General features: G+C 40.9%; 3 protein-coding genes across 4 annotated transcripts; 2 read left to right on the top strand and 1 right to left on the bottom strand.

Annotated features, from left to right (window-relative positions):
• The first annotated feature begins 298 nt into the window (after window positions 1-298).
• On the top strand, window positions 299-3,609 carry LOC136435037 (fibroblast growth factor 1-like). Its single transcript, XM_066428214.1, has 3 exons — window positions 299-1,488; window positions 1,794-1,933; window positions 2,766-3,609. The coding sequence occupies exons 1-3, from the start codon at window positions 1,245-1,247 to the stop codon at window positions 3,060-3,062; spliced, it is 681 nt and encodes a 226-aa protein (XP_066284311.1). The 5' UTR covers window positions 299-1,244; the 3' UTR covers window positions 3,063-3,609.
• Window positions 3,610-5,017: 1,408 nt separating this feature from the next.
• Window positions 5,018-16,764, top strand: LOC136435036 (alpha-N-acetylgalactosaminide alpha-2,6-sialyltransferase 1-like). Its single transcript, XM_066428213.1, has 8 exons — window positions 5,018-5,377; window positions 10,109-10,297; window positions 12,072-12,225; window positions 13,116-13,293; window positions 13,568-13,730; window positions 13,896-14,013; window positions 14,473-14,615; window positions 14,970-16,764. Exons 2-8 carry the CDS (start codon window positions 10,131-10,133, stop codon window positions 15,217-15,219), a joined length of 1,173 nt encoding a protein of 390 aa, XP_066284310.1. The 5' UTR covers window positions 5,018-5,377; window positions 10,109-10,130; the 3' UTR covers window positions 15,220-16,764.
• A 754-nt stretch (window positions 16,765-17,518) lies between these two features.
• On the bottom strand, window positions 17,519-22,344 carry LOC136435035 (uncharacterized). Of its 2 annotated transcripts, XM_066428210.1 has the most exons (6): window positions 21,226-22,344; window positions 20,697-20,777; window positions 20,119-20,234; window positions 19,823-19,906; window positions 19,491-19,567; window positions 17,519-19,332 (listed from the first exon to the last, which is right to left on the bottom strand). In XM_066428210.1, the coding sequence occupies exons 1-6, from the start codon at window positions 22,172-22,174 to the stop codon at window positions 19,284-19,286; spliced, it is 1,356 nt and encodes a 451-aa protein (XP_066284307.1). In that variant the 5' UTR covers window positions 22,175-22,344; the 3' UTR covers window positions 17,519-19,283. The 2 variants fall into 2 exon arrangements, with proteins under 2 accessions (XP_066284307.1, XP_066284309.1); XM_066428212.1 differs by lacking the exon at window positions 20,697-20,777 and having other exon boundaries at window positions 21,226-22,343.
• Window positions 22,345-22,441: the final 97 nt, after the last annotated feature.

Genomic DNA, 22,441 nt, shown 5'->3' with positions numbered 1-22,441 from the left:
ATCTGAGAGGAAACTCCCGCTGTGAAATGGCGCGGCCGGCCGGGTTCGTCCCAGATTCGGGGTTGTAAAACGATAATCCCAGCCAATTTTCACGTTGGAGTTAAGCAGGCACGAGGAGGAGTAGAGGCACCTTTCTCAATAGGCTGCCCCTCCTCGTGCCGGTTAATAACCTTGTTCAGGTCCGTCTAAGGGCAGATCCCTGCCGGGCTGATGAACCCTCTCTGGCTGACTGGACCTTCTCTGGCTAGCATACTACGATTTTCGCGCCCGGCGTGGATCTGCTTGGAGATTAGTGTTGGCGTATGGACGTCGAAACAGCTAGAGAGTTGCGTTCATGAAGTTTGTAGTTTAGTTTCCGGTGGCAGAAGTTATGTCAACGATTCCAGTGGGAGGTCCAGGACATGAGTGTACCTCCACACCTAGGAGTTTACTTTTGTCTTTGACCTCAGTCTCTGTCACCACCGCCGCCTGCTGATACTTCTCACAGACACAATATGCCTGAGGTTTGAGACACTTTGGCCTGTTGAGTTTTCAAGACGTATTCCTAAACGTAAGCCCGGCCCCTATGTCCAGGTAAACTCCTCTGGTCCCTTCCCCCTGACTCTTGTAACGTGATAAATATAGAACATTCCGCGTCAGGATATTGTTGGCAATCAGCCGTTTTGTTGTTTAAATACAACGTCATGCCCGGCGACTCTTTCCGAGCATGGATCCTGCCACTTGTAACATACACTGCCCTGTTTTCGACAACAACATTAGAGGTGCCCTAAATATACTGTAATGTTTGTTTCCTTAGGCTTAATTATGACGTCCAGTGGTCTGAATCATGTCAAACATATAAAATCATCATCAGACAACATTATCAACAGGTAGGTGTTGTGAAAAGGAGTATGATATTATGATACTTAAGGGAAATATTTGCGGTATTCAAGTCAATGTTTTGCCTTGGAGTTTATGTTATGCAATCACGCAACGCTTTGTTGGGTCTTTGTGATGTTTCCGATAACAATTCAAAAAGGGAATTCTTCCTAATGGTGAATAAACTTCTACCATGACGTACGTTAAAGCCTTTCCTGCCACAAACAATAAGTTTTTTCTAGTCTTTTCTTTGGAGACGTTTTGTCTTTCTTGGTATAAACACAGGAGTGCCCGTCATTTAGCTATAAAACGGCGCGCAAAATGTGTTACCTTTCAAAACTTTGTTTGGGGCTTCAAGAACTTGAGATCACCAATATCTGTCCGCCATGCAAGACGTTTTCATATTTAAATTCCTTTCACTGGCGTACGTCTTATTTCTCAAGACGAGCGTGGGAATACCCGTTCTTACGTCTTACGCTAGAGACTCGGAGCGCTTCACGAGGGGCGTATCCGCGGAAGACAGCGGCGTGGTGCGCATCAGGCAGCTGTACTGTCGGAGTAACGGCTTCCACCTGAGGATTGACGCCAACGGAACTGTCGGAGGGACGAGGGAGGACAACCATCCTGACTGTAAGCGTCATAAAAATGCATTTCTTTTCTTCTTATACATTGTATTTCATTTGTATGGTTAATATATTTTCATCTTGTCGTCTTCTCGTCTCTTTTCTTGTCAATGTGTGCAGTTTATTATTACGTCAAGTAAAACCATGACCTACAAAAAGTTTTGCTTTTGAACCTGAAGAGGTTCGGCATATGGGCACCGGCTCCAGCTTCAATAGCAAATGAAGACGGTAGTTTTTATAATTAGGTGCTGTGCTTTTTACTTTTTTTCATGATCAGTGTAAGTAATTTCCCTTTATTTGTCCATGTTATAGCTGTAATGGAGCTGTTCCCTGTGGTATACGCTGCGCACTCGCCCTTCGACAGTCCTTACAATGGGGAGGTGAGGATCCTGGGACTCAACACGAGGTTCCACCTGTGCATCAGCAACGACACGGGGCGTCTCTACAGCTCGGTAAGTCATCCGGCACATCAAGTTTCCGTTCATTAATTAATCAATTAATCCATCCATCCATCTTACCGTCTTCTCTTCCTTCATTTGTCATTTTTCCCCGTCATTTTTGCTTTCCGAATTCTGTTCCTTGGAATCGATATCGTTCCTTATTGCCCATGCACGTAGCCAGGGGGGGGGTTCGGAAGAAGTCCACTTTTTAATGTTCAAGATTTTTCAAGGCGGACTTATTTGTATCACCAGCAAGGCCACAGAGGCTAGAATCCTAGAAAAAACTGCTCACTTTGTCTCTGATTTTTCCTCTAAAACCCTAAAACACAGGAAATGGCCTTCAGAAGGTTCAATTTTTTTTAATTCTACACGCTCGAAGGTCCACTTTTTTACGTCCAAGGTTTTTTTTTTTCAAGGTGGACTTATTTGTATCACCAGAGGGGCTGGAATCCAAAAAAAAACCTGCTCAATTTGTCTCTGATTTCTTTCTTTGAAATCCTCTCAAAAACAGAGGAAATGCCATATCAGAATATTCAATTTTTAAAATTTTCCGGGGGGGGGGGGGGGGGGCATACCCCCGGACCCCCCTAGGAAGCTCGCGCCTAGCCTGCGGCGCTCGTCTCGTGCCTACGGCGCTCGCTGGTCCCTCAAACATTAAACAAGAACCCCCCCCAATCAAAATCCTGGCTACGGGCATGTAGCCCAGGCCTTTTCTTTCCTTTCTGTCACTCTATCTTTATACACCCCCTTCCAGTTTGAATTCCTTTAATGATAAAGTCCTCGGCGATTGCATCACTCTTGTGCAAACTGTAAAGTTTGAACGTACGTTATTCTTGTTCTCCAGGAAGTGTCCGGACCAGACTGTGTGTTCCGCGAGACCCTAGAGGAAAATGGCTACAATACGTACTCCTCCACAAACACCCTGTCAGACTCGGGCTCTACCGAACAGCATTGGTACGTGGCCCTCGGGAGGCGAGGTCACCCCAAGCGGTTCAACATAACAGTAGACATAACAGAGCCCGACTTTGCTTCGGGACTACTATCTCTCCCGGCGCAAAGACACCACCGACGCCGCCGCCATCCTCCAAGATCCGCCCAATTTCTGCTCCGAGAAGTTACGTATAGACTAGAAGCTGAGTGATGACTGGTGATGATAATCCAGTTATCCTACCTGTCAACGTGACATGTTCTATATAAGATAATGACCACAACCATGCATGTATTTATCTTGTTTTATGTCATTGTGCATTTTTACTATCATATAGATCAAGGTCCGGGAAAGGTTATGCACAAGCCTTGATGGGGAAATGGGTATTGCATTTGTGTTCTAGACTTCGGGCCATCTTCTATGTTTAGATGTTGGTCTTTGTTTGATTGAAAGCTTTCTTAGATTCTAGAGAAGTATATACGAGCTTTGATATATTGCTGAAACAGTCATTTTCATTTACGCACATAATACGTCTTTATATATTGTGTTTAGAATATTAATTTAAACCTTTTTTCAGAGTTTGTATGTCTTTAACTTATTTCATAGGAATACGAAATGTTTCCGACAACTGACGTATGCTTACTGTTCGAGCTGCGTGTAATTACACACTTTACCGCTAGGTGTGACTGCCTTACTATGCTCAGGTTGCGGGTGCTGGACAACAGGCACTAAAGAATAACGCCTGGTACAATGTACTACTTGTAGATAACACTTTTGACTTCTAAATATCAATGAATGTATCGAAGTTCCCGAATTTCTTGTGAGTTTCATTTTTTATTGGTAGGTTATATGGCAATACAATTCGCGTATCGACATGACTATTGTAACGTAGCCATTGATTCGAGGAATCCGGAAAGCACTTGTCGTGGAAATTTTTTAAAAAGGCACATGTAGCTGGCAAATCGTACCTTCCCTTTACGGCGACTGACGGTAATAATATAAACAAACAAACAAGGAAGCAAACAAACAAGCGGTATTATACAAGCAAGGAGTGTACCTTCTTGATACAAGAAACTTCATTTGGACCACTGTGTTTGTGGGCGTGCACTTCGATTACTAGTACAGACGAAGCCACTTAATTGCACCTCGGATAAACGCACCTTCCATTTAATTGCACCGATTCCCAAAATCCAAAACCGGTTCCCATTCACTGCATTGTTAGTGACTCCGCATATCTGCACCGCGCATGGTCACCAATGCCGGATAACTGCACCAATCTTTTTTTTTTAAATCCTCGACAAGTTAACTGAAAAGGTGCGTTAAAATCAGCAAACGTGGTACAAATGAGCTGATACCTGCCGGTGTAAAGGCGCAATACCGCCAATATGTTTAAAACTGTTTTGAGTAACAAAAGAAGGCGGTCTCCATTGACAGTTACGTTGATAGGAATCGTATGGGAGGTCCCGGGCGGGTCACCCGTAATCAGTAACCAAGTTTTAGTTTCAACTCTTAGTTTCATGGCGGTACATGATTTACGTAAATCGACAAATGCACTCTACGTAATGTAACACAGAAACTGTTATCCCATGAGTGGCATGACGATGTTTCAGAATGCCTCCCCTGTAGCAGTACGTGTGTCGTAATGCGGTAGATCGCATAGAAAAATGAAAGAATGCAAAATCGAAACAGGTTCGTAGTCATTTCTTTATTTTCAGCAAAGGGTCAATAAATAAAGTTAATAACTGAATAAGTTCGTCTGTTTTCTTTGTGCTAGTGTTTCTGAATAACAATACACCCCTCGCCCATGGTGGTGCGGTCCAGCTGGGCACTTCGCATAATTGCACCAGCCGGATAATTGCACCAAAAACGCGGACAAATTGGTGGTGCAGTTAAGCGGATTCTACTGTATATAACGTTACATCACTGATTTTCAATGGAGCGACTAAATTAAACAATGAATGAATGAGAATGACACAGCTTCTATGGATCTATCATATGTTCTTCTTGAATGTATCATGTACATGTGTCATCATTAAGTATTTTGATGCATACTATGATATAGTTGGGCTGATATTTCGATGCTGAACAGCGTTTCTGTCCGACTGAAAACTACGTTTGGGAAGATGATGATCACCTGAAGTTGATATTTCCCATAGCCCTTTGCGAGGTACCGGAAGTAAAGTCGAGGGAGCTATTTAAAACACGATGTTGTTAGTACGTACAGTATAGTTTAGCTTTATTAGTGACAGTCGACTGGTCGTTCTGGTTCGGCACACCGGCTACACCTATTGACGTGGATTCTTTGACCTTTCTGACGTGGCTGATTCAGGAAACCTGTGCTGGGATAGCTACAACGTTACGTTACAACAAGGACATCTGGCGTGTTTTCATCAAGGAAGTTTGAACAACGTATTATGACTCTATAGAGTGTTGATGGCCCTGCTCGGAACACGATGTGATAGCGGGCAGCTTTGTTCTACTCTCAAGATCAGGAAATATCAGCAATTTGCAAGATAACCAGGTGCCAGGTAAGCTGAATAATTTGATACACAAGGTGGACTAGTGATCATGTTCTTTCTGATTTGGGGAGGGGGGCGTCAGATAAGACTCATAATTTGTCCAAAGCGAAACTTTCATCGCATGGTCAGTGCTAGTTGCCAGTTTGGTCTCCTAACAACGTCTTCTTTTCCATTAATTTCCGTTATATGATAGGCATATGATGTCAACAGCCTTGCCAATTCATAATCAACCAATCTATTCTCGTGAAAATGAATCAAATCCCAACTAATGTTAGATCCAAGTCAGTGACACGCTGACGTTAAAGATTATATTTTTGTAAGTCAAATCTTTACCACTGCAAAGTGACGAATTGTCACCACCCCACCCAGGGAAACTCTGTACTAAGTACTTGATACCCTATAAAACTGGGTGTTACCATATTTGCCAACTGTTTTATGCTAATCACATTCTGTAAAACTAAGCAGCATGCATAAAAGATGCCAAGCAACAACACCTTCTGTTGTAGGTGGGCAAATGTTTGGTAAGGACTTACAGAAGATTATGTTCACAGGTTGTGACAAGTTCCTCTTCCACACAGAGTTGCAAAGGTACCCGGGTCACGGGTTCCTCACTGGGCGCCGAGTAATGAACGCGTGAACAAAGTGTCGTCGTCACTGGACGTCCAGCATGGAAGAAAGTTCGTCACTAGCAATCCAGTAACGAACGGCTTTATTCCAGTAATGAAGCCCTCCCGGTGCTGGAATTCCAGCACTGAATCTTGCCTCGGTGCTCGGTTTCCAGAAATGAACTCCGCTCATCACTCGGTTTCTAGTGACGATCCCCGCTCGTCACTCGAGCGCCAGATATTAAAGTAGGCTTGTTCAAAGGTCATTCATCACTGGTTATCCAGTACGGAGGTCACTCGTCACTGGATAAACAGTAACGAAAGTCCCGAAGTCACGGGTTCCGCGCTAGATTTACCAGTGATGAGTGACTCTCTAGTGCTGGAAGCCGAGTGATGACATTATTTCGTTAGTGGCCTTCCAGTGATCACGTCCCATTATCACTGGAATGTACATGTTCCAGTGATAACTGCAAGACAATATTTTGTGTGCATTTTGAGTCGATATCAACAATTTAGCTCGGCCGACTTGTCGGCGAGCTCCAAAAATATGGGGATTTTCGGCCGAAGTACGACCGACGTCCTGGCGATTCCGCGGGCGTCGGGCGATTTTTCGGAGCTCGGCAGACGTTCGCTGGTCACTGGAAGCTGCGCTTAAATTCAGCGAGGTATCGGCGACGATTTTTGGAACTCGCACAACTCGTCAACAGGTAGCCCGTAGCTCGCCCGAGCAACGGCCAGCGCTCGGCCAATATCCGGGCGGGCATCCAAGGATTTTAGACACGATTTTTGGTCGGTCGGAGGCCACCCGAAGTCTTCGGCCTCGTGCGAGCCTCGCACGTGCTTTGTACAATAATCGGATGACCGTCGTCAGTGTTCCGCCCGACTTATGAAAAGTAAGGCGTGCTTCGGGCGAGCGTTGTACTCCTCATCTCTCGGTTTCCAGTGATAATTCAGGGATTTCCAGTAACGAAGTCGCGTCATTGCTGGACGCCCACAGATGACAAAACTTCATCACTGGAAGTCTAGCGATGAAGGCACCTTCGGTGCTGGACACCGAGTGATTACTAAGGAACCCGTGACCCCGGTACTTTTGCCACAGAGTTTACCCTGGCGCCTCAAAACTTGAGGACATTTCCCCATGTCTTATATAATAATTAGCTAATCATCCAAATTGTCCGACATGTTATCATCATTGTACAAATTGGCAATCATCTCAAGTAAGGCAATCATCACCCATACTGCTTTCCTACCAGTGTTCTCGCCAGCGCCCGTCCTCCCGTCATTTGACGGGTTTTTGTCGCGCATGACGGACAAAATTTTTGCCCAACCCGTCATTTTTAATGGACACAAATCGGTGTGTAAAGATATTTAGACAGAGTTTAGAATTTTGCAAAAACTCCAGAGGATCACCGGAAGTTCGCGACGAGGGCGATCTAGATCATTTCTAATGCCCGCCGGCGACAACCCCAGCCACACAGAAAGAGCGCCGTGGTGGATATTTGGTGGCATGCGCCGCCCTCCCCACAGTTTTGGCTGGTCGCATCGGGCTGACGTTTATTTCTGTTTTGTCCCTCTCGGTTCACCGTCAATTATTGTTATCAAAGAAGCCTAAAAATTCAGAAATATTCCTATAGCTATCAGGCTTTCTGTAATTTGTAAAACATTATTAAAGTTTTAAGCCGCGGCGGCTGAGTTGCATGCGCTTTCTACCCGTAAGAAATGGTAAACAGGCGTCAGATATTCTATTCCACCAATCACAGTGCGTCGTCTCCGTCGCGTCAAGAAATACCGACCAATGACATGCGAGTCTCGCTACTCGCGTGATTTCAGCTAAGCGTGAATTTGCGAGATGTTAGAGGAATGGCGGTGATTGCAAGGATCGCACGACGAAGCGGTTGTTGGAAGGCTTGCATCAACAACTTTTGAAGACATTCAGTGCAGTTACCGGAGAAATTAATCGTGGAAAACATGGGAGAAAAAAAATGGACGTCGACGTCTTTATGGCGTTCTTTCTCAAAGCAGGGTGTCAAATTCCTCATTATGTTCAATAATTACAGGGAGCATACGGGACAAGTGTTGAAAATTTTTATTTTTGCCGACTTATTCTGTGTGTTTTTTTGGTAGGACGTAGATACGTAATAAAGTTTTGTTGAGCTTGATTTTCTTTTCTTTGCCGATTGTATACAACATAGAAATGTAGCTTGTTGTGAACATTCGATCTTACCGCGATGACGGCACGCCTCCCCCCAAAATTAAGCCTGAAACCCTTGTGTAATTTTTCACCGAAAGAGATGTCATTAAACTAAGCTTATTCTACCAAGAAATTTGCCCCTCAGAATGCAGGAAATAGCGTTTCAGAGGGTCTAGATTCCAAAAGTTTCCGGGGGAGAATACCCCCGGACCCCCCTATCATGGTCACGCCTCCGGCGCGACGCCTCGCGCCTTCGGCGCTCGATATGTTCTTCCCTCCAGCAAAATTGAAATGACGGGTAAAAATTTCAGGCTGGCGAGAACACTGTTTCCTACCCTTTCAGATCCACAAACTAAAATAGCAGCACCTGGATGGAATCGTAATAATGCTGTATAGTTTTCAATTGCCAAACACAGGCGGTCAGACAGACAGACAGACACACACACACACACACACACACTCTCTCTCTCTCTCTCTCTCTCTCTCTCTCTCTCTCTCTCTCTCTCTCTCTCTCTCTCTCTCTCTCTCTCTCTCTCTCTCTCTCTCTCTCCAAACACCACAAAAATAATGTTATTATGACTTGCCCTAGTTTTCCCTGCACTAGATATATGCTCTTGTTTCCAAGGACATTATAATGTCCTTGCTATTTCCAAGGAGGTTCTGTCTCCTTACTGTTTCCAGGACAGGTAATTGTCAGCCAGAGGCCTATGGATCTTGCAGCTAATGTTATATGGTTTAGTTGTTTGACCTTTGAATTGGAGTGCACCTCGACCAACTCAGTATTTACTCTGCTACATTTGCTAGCAACCTTTATGCACTGATAAAATTGTGTATTATTTAACTTTAAAGGCTGTCACCGTCACTGCATTATCCATTGTTCACAGAGCTTCTGACGTCAGTCGATCATAAAATTGTAAATCATACCACTGAAACAAAGCCACAGCCTTACCCTGGTGTACATGTAAGCTTCTAGCTCTGTAACATTACTCAGGTCATATCGTGGTAACTGGCAGTAAGCTAGTGTCAGGTTATAAGTTAAAATAAAACATGTGGTTTTCGCAATTTGTTCTACATGCCAGATGTGGCTGATAAGGAATTCTAGCAGATCATAAAAGTTTGACGTCAACTGGTTGTGTTTGATTTACGGGCAAGTTTCACAGACCGCGGCAACTCAATACTGTCTAAGCTGCTTACAGTTACAGTGGGTTGTAGGTTTTCCAAACTCAGGTAATGTTTCTTAGAATTACTGCCATCCGGTTTAGATTTACTCATACCTTCGAATTCTCTTGCACGAGTCACTACACAAACTTAACCTGACCCAGTGGTGCCCAATCTGCATCCGTCTGTGGGATGGACTGTGTTACTAACTAATGAGGATGGCCACAGAGTACATGTATGATAACTCCCACCAGACACAGTACCTTCCTACAGAAAGTACTGTTCTGAGAAAGGACTGTCAGACACAGGCATCCTTTGTCAGTTTGTGAAGAAGTATCCTCTCCGACACTCTCTACTTTACTGTGTTGGCAAGGCTCCATTAGAAGATCAGTGTGGTAGATTCTTGGTTTCACTCTCATGGCATAGTATTATGATCATGGCATTGTCAAGGATTGATACAGGTAGTAGCTTTGAGTTTGAATTTGATGACGTGCCAACTTTTAAGTCACCACGTCAGTGCAGGTATTCATATTCATTACAGCAACTTTTTATGCACTACTTTATGGTATCCGTTATGTATATTCTTTCAATGGGATGTGTGCTGACAATTTTTGTTGCATTGACAGACTAATAAAATACTGGATACTTGTACAGTCCTTGCAAACAGATGTATTTGAATTTATTTTGATGACTTGATCCATCTTTGTCAGTTGCCAGTCACCCAAAGACCTCAGTCTACATGACTGTATGTATATCTAAACAATGCTCCTCTGAATTTTTTTCCAGACATAACCACACAGTTTTAACCATGCTGTTAAGAAGATTGTTGGGAAGAAGATGGAAGTTGGTCCTGGCTGGAGGAATCATTGTCTTAGTGATTCTTCTGATCGGCGCCGATGTGTTTGGAGACCGAGACGGCAAGAGTGCCATTTTTAGACGAGATGCCATGGCTCCAAACTTCCCACACATCCGAGGGTATGGTGCATTTGTGTTCCTCATCAAGCTGGTATAAGACTTAAAGGTTTAAGTTGCTGGCAGTTCCATTCAAGTCAATGAAGAAATGATATGTTTGTTGATTTTTAGAAACTGTTGCAACTGTTAAGTTTGACAACCTTTTCTGGGGGAGGTTCAAGTTGTTAATGATACATATACAATGTTCCAGCGGGGCACTGCCTATAATAATACCTTTGATACAAAATGTAGGATTTTATATCCAACTTCCTTTCTGACATCCAGCTGATTTTTCTTCAGCATGCAGCTGAGGGCCAATCAGATGTTGGGCATACAAAATGCGCTTAGAAAAATAAAAGTCTGATTCCTTGGTACTTACATTATTTTGTATACCCATTTTGTATGTACTGTAGATGGACACACGGCACACTGTTATTTCAAAGCCAATGCTGCATAAGAAAGCCTGGAGTGATTTCGAAGCATTAAGTATGTAACAGGGATGGTAGAAACATTGTTAAGGACTCCACTGAAGGGTTCCCTACAGATTGCTTCCAGAAAGAAACTTGCTTTGACCCAATCAGAGCGAGACATTCCAGCCTTGAGTCCTGATCACAGCCTTGTGACTTTTAACCCCAATGTCCTTGTGTCTGTCTGTATTCTGAGTTAGAACAGGATCTTCTCTACATGATGCTGGTACATGTAGACTATGAAGATATTGTACATGCTGCCTATCTTATACTAGCTAATAGTAGCCACACATCTATGTGGTTCAGCATTCTATGTTATTGTGAACAATGGATTTGCATGAAATATGTAATTTTTCAAGTCATTCATGTTTCATACTTTTTGTATGTATGAGGCTGTGATAGACTTAACTTATATGACTTAGATGTTCTCTTCCTTGACTGACTGTTGAATAACCTTCCGTGTTGCCCATTGGAAGTAGCCTGGGTGCTATCCTAGTTAGTATCCCCGCTTATACATGTATATTGGCCACGGAAAACTAACTAGGATCATTGGCACCCAGGCTACTTATTGGAAGTTCTGCAGCTAGTATAGATGTTCCAAGTTTCCTCACCCCACCAAGGTCTTGGCTAGCGGTTTCTTGGCAGTGTGCCCTGTGGAAAGTGAAATTTAATCATCTCGACCTCAGTCATCCAGCCATCTGCACCCAGTGGGTTGTCTTGACCCGTGACCCTTTCTCCTTACAGACTGTCACTTTCACTTTTACTCAGTTTTAGATCAAATCAAGCAGCTGCCAAGTTTGGGTGATTCAAGGACGCAGGCCTGCCTGAGCTAAAAAAGTAAAAAAGACCTACTGCACGCGAATGCAGAATGAGTTATATAAAGACTCAAAACTAGATTTTATGCTTTAGTTATGCACCTATTGCACAGTCAACAAGCTTTGGCCTTATTTGTTGATCACCAGAAGGTTGCCTTGAAGTTAAAGAAATTGTCAGAGACTAGAGCACATTTTTCACCTGAAAAATATTACCTCATGACATTGGATGGGCCTCAGAATCTTGCGCTCATTGGCTGATCTCTAAATATCGTGCAATGATCAAGAAATCACTTAACGCATTACTGCTGAAAATGTAATTTAGAGCTAGCAGACTTGTCAGCCTATCGATTTTACTGTTAGTAACAGTTGTTTGGTGGGCATTATTCAAGATATGAACTAATAGTGATTTTACTTCAAATCTCATACAGCGTATGGTACCCTGATCTAATTCTCTTGCATCTTCTTTCAGGATAAAATGGTGATGAAGTTGAAATAGATTTGTTTCTTTGATTACAGTATGAAAGAGCTGGATGATGTTCCACCAGCAGACAGAAGACGAGAGGACCTGTTTTACGTCCCGCCCGAGCCGCGGATAGGTCCGCTCTTCCACATGACAGACAAAAATGACACCAAGTTTACCTTCCGACAAAATCCCAACTGGAAAAACTCAGTGAGTTGTTTTAACACTTAGCATACTGTAGGAGCCATTTGGCTACCAATTGTCTGTTGATTACAAGGTTAGCCAGCAGGGAGAAGGTTAAAAGACGACAAACTAATGGCACTCAAATATAATTTTTCTGCATCAGAATTTTATTTCCAACTTTTTACAAATACAGGTAGTTCATTTAAGATAGACCTTGCAAGTAATATAGTTATTCTCTATGGAGCTAAAATATTCTTGTATCTTTTAGTGAAAACAGCATACTCCTAATTTAAGGACCAAACTTTGCATAGCAGATCATGTATCATACCCTGATGGCTAAGACAATGATTATACATGCATTCTTCTGTCGCTCTACTACAAAAAGCTGGAATATTCTCTTCCTGTCACTCACCAAACACAGCATACAGCAACCATCACAGCCACCCAGCAACCTGTCCTCTCAAACAATGCCAACTGACCTGACTAACACCGGCACTAGTACTGACATAAACAATATGGCAGTCTTGTACTACTGCAGTACTAATTCCATTTGGTGGGAGCACTAAAGCCATTCACACTACCACTGAACACTACACTCCTCTAACAGTAAAACACATGTATCTGCATGGTGATGGGATACGATTGGGTAAGTCTTATCATTGTGAAGTGATTGTTTGTTGAGTAGACTGCACACAACATGTAGATTTACTTAGTCTAGTAAGTTATTCTGGGGGGTGAACTCAGTTTCAATTTTAGGTATTTTTAACATTTTGCCTCTGTAAATCTGCAACAAACTACACTGACAAACCTAAGCTGATATCAAACATTTACTGTTCAACATATATGCATACGATCATGTAATTATGGTTGGTATACAGTGCTTCACAAGTTGATGCTTGATATGATTGACTTTACAGACGTGCCCAAGAAGTCTGCAGAGAAAAGCCTTTTTATCAGAAGAGTTTGGTCCCATCTTCAGACCTGACACACAGATGGTGATCAACAGCAAGTTGTTTAATGTAGATGAGTACTGGCGAATGAAGCCATGGGCAACACCATTCGGATACAACTACAAGGAAAACATCACTTATGAAGGTAAGCTGAAAGAAATGGATGAGCAAACAGTGAAATAAGTTTTGAAAAGAAAAAAATACCTTATCATAGAGCTTCTTTTTCTTTTAGCATGACAACATTGTTGTACAAGTATATTCTGTGGCAACAGCAAAATTAGTGATTATATATTAAAAGACTTGGGAATTGAAAGCAGACTAAAACTGTACCTTTGAGAAGTCATGTCTCAAGGTATGATTGTGAGTTAATTAATAACAGCATGAAAGTCTGTGACATCTTTCTCCCTTCTGTTCAACAGAGGTCCGAGATGTGCTGAATATGTTTTCAGCGGACGATACCATCTTCAACTTTACGGGGAGGAGCAGGCCCCAGTGTATAACCTGTGCTGTGATTGGCAATGGTGGGATGCTGAACGGCTCCAAAAATGGGGAAGAGATTGACAGGCACAACTATATCTTCAGGTACAAGCATTGAACGTCTCTTAGGTTTTGTTTTCTGTGCTTGATGTGTCTTCTCTTTATTTCAGGTCATTGCTTGTGCTCTGTTCAGCTAACTTAAGTTTATTCGTACATGTTCAACATCTTATTCTCCTTGAAGTTTTTCAAAATACATTTTGCATTTTCCAGAGTGAATCATGCCCTCACAAAAGGGTTTGAAGAAGATGTGGGCAGCAGGACAACCCACTACGTGTTCTATGACCGCTCTCTAGTTGGCGTGAAGGCAGATGACTACCCCATCAGTAAGGTTAGTCTGTGTACTAATGTTGGAGCTGGAAATGATAAAAAAGAGTCTGCTGGCTGATAGATATTGCTCTCTCTGTAAAATTGACAAGCAATTTTTAACAAGTATATTTTGCACTGAAAGATTTGAGGGGAGAAAAGATAATGCTTGACAAATTTTCTGTATTTTTCTCTATAATTAATAGATAAGTTAAATCAAGATGAGTTAAATCCAGTATTGTTATGCTGGATAAAAACTTAATGCCCCCTGCATACTTCTCTTAGTTCTGCACTGACAAATTTATTTTTTAAGCTCATGTAGTATATACATGTATCTGCTTTGAGTTTTTCTGTTTCCATTCATTAAATCACATGAATTTGCAAACAAACAGTATTTCTAAATTCGGGGAAGTAGACAGAGTTTTTTTGTTTCATGCAGCTCAGATTTGAGTGATTGGCTAAGTCTGCTGTTTATTTCTTCCAGGACATCACATATATATTTGTGCCATGCAGAAAGGCAGACTTTAAATACCTCAAGTCAATAGCAGAACGTAAAAACAAGTTCGCAGTGCCACCGGAAAATGTCCGAATCGTCCACCCAGACTGGATGAGATATATTCACTATGTGTAAGTATAGTTTTCTCGTGATCATGACACATGCCATGATATTGTTACACAAAGAAAAGGGGTTACTTTGAACTTCCAGAATTCTGACTCTTAGCACTTTCTACTAGATTCATCTATCAGTACATGTTGACAATTTGTTGACTTAAGTATACTGTACAACTTATTCATGTGAGAGCTTAGTAATACACAATTTTAGCCATTATTGAATTCCATTGTTGAACTCAAGAAAAACATACTCAATGAAATTACAATAGATATACTCTGACATTATATAATTTTGATTGGTAAAAACCATGCATGATTGTTGAATATATCCAGCTTACTGTGACACAGAACTGCTTCCCTTACCTACAGGTGGATGAGAGTGAAGTCGTTCCGCCCCACCACCGGCGGCATCATGGTCATGGCGGCCCTCAATTCCTGCGACAAGCTCAGTTTGTATGGACTGGGCTACAACACCAAGTACAGCCATTACTACTATGATAAGAATTACAAAGCCTTCAAGCCGGTACTTGGAAGTCACGACCACAGAAAAGAGATTAAACTTTGGGACGGCTTGGACAAGGAAGGCCTTGCTTATTGGTATAGAAGAGACGTTTTCTGAGAAATTGAAGATATTATGAGTTGCCCGTGGCTGCTTCTGATGGGAGAAATCATCTGGGTACCAGCTGCAGTTTTAAAATCTTAATTATTCTTTTCTTCATGTTTTGAAAGGCAAAAGTATTCAACTTCTCATTGCCATCTTGCCTTGGAACTGGAGTACCGGTAGCTTTACAAGACTTGTGGAGAATGAATAAAGAACTTTTTAAAGAAAGGAGGAGATAAATGACTTAACAAAAAGAAAGAAGACATATGTTTCACCAACTGTTGTGTACCTTCAAAGAGTAGAATCCGCCATTGATTTGTGAGGAGGTGACGTTGTCTGGTAGTTACACAAGAGCAGGATATGTTGTTGTGTTGATGGCTGGTAAGCCAAAATGATTTTACCATCATACCATACCTGCAATACTGAAGTACATAATGATGTACACATGTAACTTGGAGTATATGTAAGTGGTTTTTAAGCAATGCATAATGGATTTTTAATGCAATGTTAAAAATCGGCTAGGGGCTAGCCTAGACTTACAATCCCTTTTCAATTTTTAAACATTAATGTTGCTACATACAGAAACTTGAAAGAGATTTATGAATTAGGACACGCTCAGACAACTCACTGATATTCAATGCTTTTGAAACAAAAGTATGTGTGGGTTATTTTGAAGCCATTGTTTCTTCCCAAAAGGCAAAAGGAAGCATTTGAATTTGAGCTACCGGTAATCACACAGGTTGTTTGAGGCTTCACGTTCTTTAAGCACTTGATCAAGCTAACAAATTGATGATGTCACACAGTACGGCATATACTACAATACAGTGAAAATTGTGCAGTTTGCCTTCAAACTTTCTTCCTATAGTTTACAGAAATATGAAACTGGGTTTCTTGTACAATAAATGTTATTGAATAGAATTGTTTGTAATAAGTACTTTTTATACTGCAGACTGATCACTTACGTGTAGCTGTGCTTTTGTAATTGTCACAGAAAGTTTTTAAATATCATTCAATTTGTGTTTTTTTTAATTTTAAGTCAGTTATTGTTTTGAGTATCAGTATTTTCAAGATTTTAAGTCTCCTGGTATTGTTTGTATATATTTGTTTGAGTTCGTCTCCAAAATGTTATCATCATTGTTTCCCACTGTTTATCTCAAACAAATTGTGATGACTGAAATACAAAAATGTATTTAGCAACTTGATGCAACAAGTGGCATTTTCTAGTGTGGGATTTTATGTTTGATATACAATATGAATTCTATGCAGTAATTTATTTCTGAGGGATAAAACTCTCTAGTCCTTATTATGTACTTAATCAACTATGACATTGGTGCATTGTAATATCACTACATGGACTTAGATCTAGTCCATTATAGTTGTGAAATTTAAAGATTTAGTCAATATATTCAAGAACAGTGACTTTGGGGTTAAGACTAGCAGAGTCATACACCAGATTTGAGGTACTCCTGAAACATGTGTTGTGGATGATGCAGTGTGAGACTGATGAGGTCATTAGGATGTATGAGTACACTGAAAATAGAAATAAAAGGCTTGTTTGTACAATTATGTCCATAATCATTCAATACACTGAAGTACAAAAGTGAGTAAACATTTTAAATGTATGGCACCTCTACTCCAACTATATATACATCTATATCTTGATGTGCAGAAGCAGTAGTCCATTCTGTACCCAAAAACTTGGTAACACTGTTTTCTGATAGTAAAGTCTGATAGTAAAGTAAACAAGGTAAATTTGCTGTAAGGATTGCATGTTTTATTCCATAGTAAACATGATGCAGCATATCTGAATAGTCATACAGAGGTCAGCATAGAATGTGGACTAATATATTCTGATAGTTTAAATTTTACTAATCACTATTTTCTCTACATGTGTCCATGTACAACAGCTGCAAGACAACAGTAAGATTACAACAGAGCTTCATTATATGTCTTCGAGTTAGATAGCCTGATACGCATAACGTACAAAGTTGCCGATGCTACAGCGCTACAACATTCAGAAGAGTAAGGTATCTGTTGCTTACATATGAAAGTCTAACATACCTCTCAGTTAATGTTATCTCCAAGCAGCTGTGTTTGGGGGTCTTCTAGTGCATCTCTTATTAAGACGCACACTTTCCACTGGTCACCTCATTAGGCTACACCAAGTAATTTTTATGGATGACGTCCGCGCTCGCATTGATTTTGGTCTGTTCCCAGAAAAAAAACAAGAAATTCCGTTTCCTGTAACTATGACCAAAGAGTTACGACAGTGCCGCAGATCAATGGGATATGGAAAGAAACAGGACAACAACTGCTGTTCAACTTCAACTGATTTATTCAAATTATTGCTGTTTTCATGATGAATAAAATAATTGCTAGTTGTTACACTGTGTTCTTTCATTCAATTTGTGTCTTAACATGTGTCGTCGACTATTATATTTCAAATCTAGGCATCTTGTTTTTTTTCGGCCCTTCTTGGGTTTTTTTCGCGCTCTCGCATTAGATTTAGGGTCTCCAAAGGACGTCATCCATAAAAATTACTTGGTGCAGCCTTACACAAAACAACACAATCATACATACATGATTGTACACTGTATGCTTGACAATAGGCTAGTGCAAACCCTGGGAGCAGAATTCATCTAATTTTTTTAAAGACACAAGAAAAATGCTGACTACAGCTAACATCTTTACATGTACACTTACATGTAACCCAGTTAAAGGCAAGAATAGCTCCATCCCTTGGAGCACATGGCACTTGGCAAGGCTTGTACGTTTCCCTGGCTACTTGAATGAGCCATTGAATTTGATATGTTTTCTCTTCCAAAATTCCAACTTCCACAAAAACAAAGTATCAATGCAAAGATGCAGCTGTTGAAATAATAAGCTGCCAACATTCTAACAATAACAAAAATCATATAAAATGAAATGTGCCTGACATGAATACAAGGGGATTCAAATGTATGAACTAAAATTGGAAAAACTTGATGATCATTACTTGTATGGGATACTCAGTCTGGTACAATTTTTCTATTTTTTCAGACCTATTCCTATTTGGTCATTTCTGGTCACCAATTTCTCGGTTTGATGTGAAAATGTGTCTGGCAGTCTGTAGGTTGAATATTTTCACGAGAGCTAATCCTGGTTACAAGCTGTGAATCCATTCTTTGGGACATAGAGAGCAAGTTTGTATTAAAATATCTTTGCTTATATCATAGGTAATGTGCTTCCAAGGATACGATATCAAGGCATATCACCAAGTAAAGCTCACTTTCATTAATATATGATAAAAGTACACTGTTCAAAGTAGTTGCTGTACATCAGATTAGGTAGCTTAAGCTGTGTTTACTTGGCAGTACACATTTTGGACATCTATCACTGTTGGGATTACCTGCCCATATTGTAATTCTACAAACTAAGGTACATGTACAATTTATAAACTTAGGTACATGTACAATTTATAGTGAATGTACCTTCTACAGCTATTCAGCATACACACATAATTTCTGATCCAATGTACATATAACTGCACTTCACCCCATGCATCAAAACGCATTGTTGAGGTTACAGATTCCAGTATCAGTTTTAAAACAAAGTCTTTTGTTTGTTTCCCCATCACAATAATTATAATACGCTGTACTTTGCCCACGATGACACTCAGACTGTAGAGCACACACATACTGTATCATTTGCTTTGTCAATGAAAACATACCGCCATATCATACATGCACGTGTATATCATTAGCCAGGCCCCATGTTTCTATCTCCTTGCCTCACAGATTTTGCCACGGCTTCTTTATTTCATTGAAATAAAATCACAAAGTAAGCTATAAGCACTTTCTAATTCCTTAAACCAGTCTATTTTACCTCGATTTCCACAGCATCTTTAGAATATAACTGTTTTCTGATAATTTACTTCACTTACAATTATGTACATTCACACATGTTTAGAAATTAGACATTTCATTTTGGCCTGGAAGTTCAACTTCAGCTGACCTGGCCTTAAAACTTAAGTTCCCTCACTTCTTGGGGAATCATGAATCCCTGTAGATATAAGGAAACGTAAGGCTGTGTAAATTGGAGCATTACTTGCACAGAGCTTCAAAGGCTTCAAGTTGCTTCTTGATGTCCTTTCTGTACACCATGGTTAAGGAAATCACTGTGTGTGTTATTCTACATTCTCTACAAGAAGCTTAGACTGTAAGATAAAGTTGTAACAGGAGAAATAGCATGATCCTATCGTTAAAGTTTCTAAAACTACTGGACCAGGTATGTTACCCACGAAAGGATACATTTGTTGCGCAATCTCGTGTACAGGTTTCATACTGTTGTTGAGTTCTTCACACCTTGCTATCAGTGTGTACATTGCCTGGGAAAATACAATAAAGAAAGCAACAACTTTCAGTCAGAACATATATATCATTGACTATATGACATGAAGCAAAGTAGTGGTCATCATAATATGGAAACTTTTAAAAGTTTTCCTATCTACTATCAAAAGGCATTCTTTATGACCCATTCTGGTTGCTCCATTCAGATGTTCAAAGAAGGCCAAGGTCTATGGGGCATCAGGATCATGTACAAGATAGATGTGTGTCTAATCTAGAGCGTGAGTAGGACCTACCTTTACACAGAGATCTGTGGTGTCTCCTAGTGACTCAACCATGTCTCTGTGTGTCTGCATACAACCCACTGTGATGGCTGACATCTGAACACAAAAATCTACATGTATTACACTTGCATATATAAGAAGTAGTTTATTTGAGGAATACATTTGAACATCGAGACAATTTAGACCCATATGTAAAATTGATCTATGGCCTTAAGTATAGAATGAATTGATGCTCTCTTTATAAGCATAGGATATTTAGCAATCTATTTCGTAATAGCCTACTTATTAATCAGCCTCCTAGTACTTACACTATGTAGTGTTCCCCGCAGGTTACCCATCATGATCTCCAGGCTCTCTGACACCTGCTTAGCCTGCCTCTCCAGATGCACCAACACCCGAGGGTCAATAGGGGGCATATCAGTGGCTGCAACAGAACAAAACAACAATTTAGGGGCTACATCAGATATAGAAGTCACAACATACTGTAGGTAAACATCAGTGTATCAGTGTGACATCATGTAAAAGGAACGTTCAGGAAATACAAGTATCAGGAATATTGATATTGTAGAACACAGAAAATTGTTGTATCCAGGAGAGAATAACTTCAATAAGAACAGATTTAGATACAGATATATGTCATGTAGGTCTTGAACTTTCAATAAATAACACAAGTTATTGACAGCAAAATTGAAATTGTCAATGGTCATCTAGAATGGTAAAGATTTTTCTGTTAAAATCATGTGCAATAGTAATGCAAAAGTTAAAGTTTCTGAAGTACAAATGTACTAAAATCCTTCACCAGTTGCCTCCACACATGTACAGAATCATTGTACACTAGCTAATAATAATAGGGCACCAACAAAGATCAAATGGCACAGGTGAAAACCTTTTCTACTTGCTACAGTCTCGCTTGCAGCTGCCATGTGCTCTTTTTGCCCAAGGATGAGTTCTAACTCTGGGTCTGACTCTGAGGGACACACAGACAAAACAACAATATAGGGGAGGAGGGTTTAGATGGGGGTAGTGCATAAAAGCTAAAATTACTACTAGTTCACAAGAAAAAAAGTTGCGATGCATGTAATGCAATAAAAGTTAATATGAGACAAGAAAAACTAAATGTGTGCTAAAAGATAGGATTTAAGACAATGACAAATAATATCAAGAATTTCTTACTGCTATAAAAAAAGGGAAAGATTAATAGATTGAACTGAAATACAGGAAATAAATATGACCGTAAAAATTGCACCAATACAAAAGCACAGACAGAGGGCATACTGTTAATCAATAAATAGAATTTTTTCAGAGAAATGCCTACAGAAAAAGATGGTTAGCAATATCATTACAGACTACTGTACTAAGAAAACAGAGACACCTGTAATTTTTTATCTTATAGCATTTCCTTCCTGATAGCTTACCGTTAGTCTGTCTGTTGGGGGTACTCTTCTTGATCTTCTGTGTTAAGTCAGTCGCCACAAATGACACCATGTCTCCTTCCCTGCTCACAAACCCCTGCTGTGCCAGACCCCACGAACCGCCGGCTGCTCCCTTCTCCTCCTCTTTCTTTCCCTCAGTTCTCATCCCTGACAAGGGGTCGTGCAGTCTCCTGTACAGGTCTATACTGTTCACTAGGGGGATGGAGTCTGGCCTCTTTGGCTCACTGGCAGAGGCCCCTTCCAAGGATGTAGGCTTGTTCTTCGCTGTTGCTCCTTCTACTTTGCTTCCTTCTTCTTCAAGAAGATGTGAATTGTGATCACTCGCGCTCTCGTCTGCAGCAAATGCTTCGTCTACTTCTGAACTCTGACTTACAGTTCTGTTGCAATCGTTGCCATTAGCTGATGAATCTTCGTTGTGTAGATTGGGTGTTGTTCCTGCTATAGCCTCTTCGTTATCTGTTCCAGTAGAATCATTTTGTTCAGGTTTATCCTGTTTTACATTTCTCAAATTTCCAGGATCGTCCAAACGGACTACATCATTCTTCTGTGAATCTTCAAGTAGCCTGGAAGTCTTCTCCTCGGCCATGACAACATTGTCCCTTCTTCTACTCTCCTTCACAACATCCTGATCCCCCTTATCCGGAAGTGACCCTGGATCCCCAGTGGTTTGTTTACCACCGTTGTTTTCCTCAAGACTAACACATTTGCTAGGGCCTTCTTCCGCAGTAAAACATTCATCATCTACTTGTAGTTCCGCCATTTTGTTTGAAACGTCTACATCGTTTGAATCTTGTTCACCATTTGCATGTCGTTCGGAGAATTGCTCCTCTTCCTCATTTGGGTCCGTCCTTGGTGTTGACTTGCCCTTCCCACCGGATGAGACACCCGCCTCGGAGGCCTGATTATCCGGTTCTACTATTATTTTAGACATCCTAATATATGTCAAGCTATACCACGATCTACTTTGTAATCCCCTAATCCGTAACGTTCGCTGTTATATCCAAAATCACGACGTAACGTAAGTCAAACCTGACCAAAGCTCGCTTCCGACGTCTTTTTTCCCGACTGCAACCATCTTGGATTCAGGACACAATCAATCTGTAATCTGGCTTCTCATTGGTCGGTATATTTGCCCCGACTCTAAATAGACCAATCACCGAGCAGAAAGGTTCCTGGGATCCAAACCTTACCCTTTGAC

The sequence above is a fragment of the Branchiostoma lanceolatum genome, chromosome 5 (assembly GCF_035083965.1).
Source record: "Branchiostoma lanceolatum isolate klBraLanc5 chromosome 5, klBraLanc5.hap2, whole genome shotgun sequence".
Lineage (NCBI taxonomy): Eukaryota > Metazoa > Chordata > Leptocardii > Amphioxiformes > Branchiostomatidae > Branchiostoma > Branchiostoma lanceolatum.
Note: the sequence above shows the minus strand (reverse complement) of the source record. Positions and strands in the feature narration are given on the sequence as shown.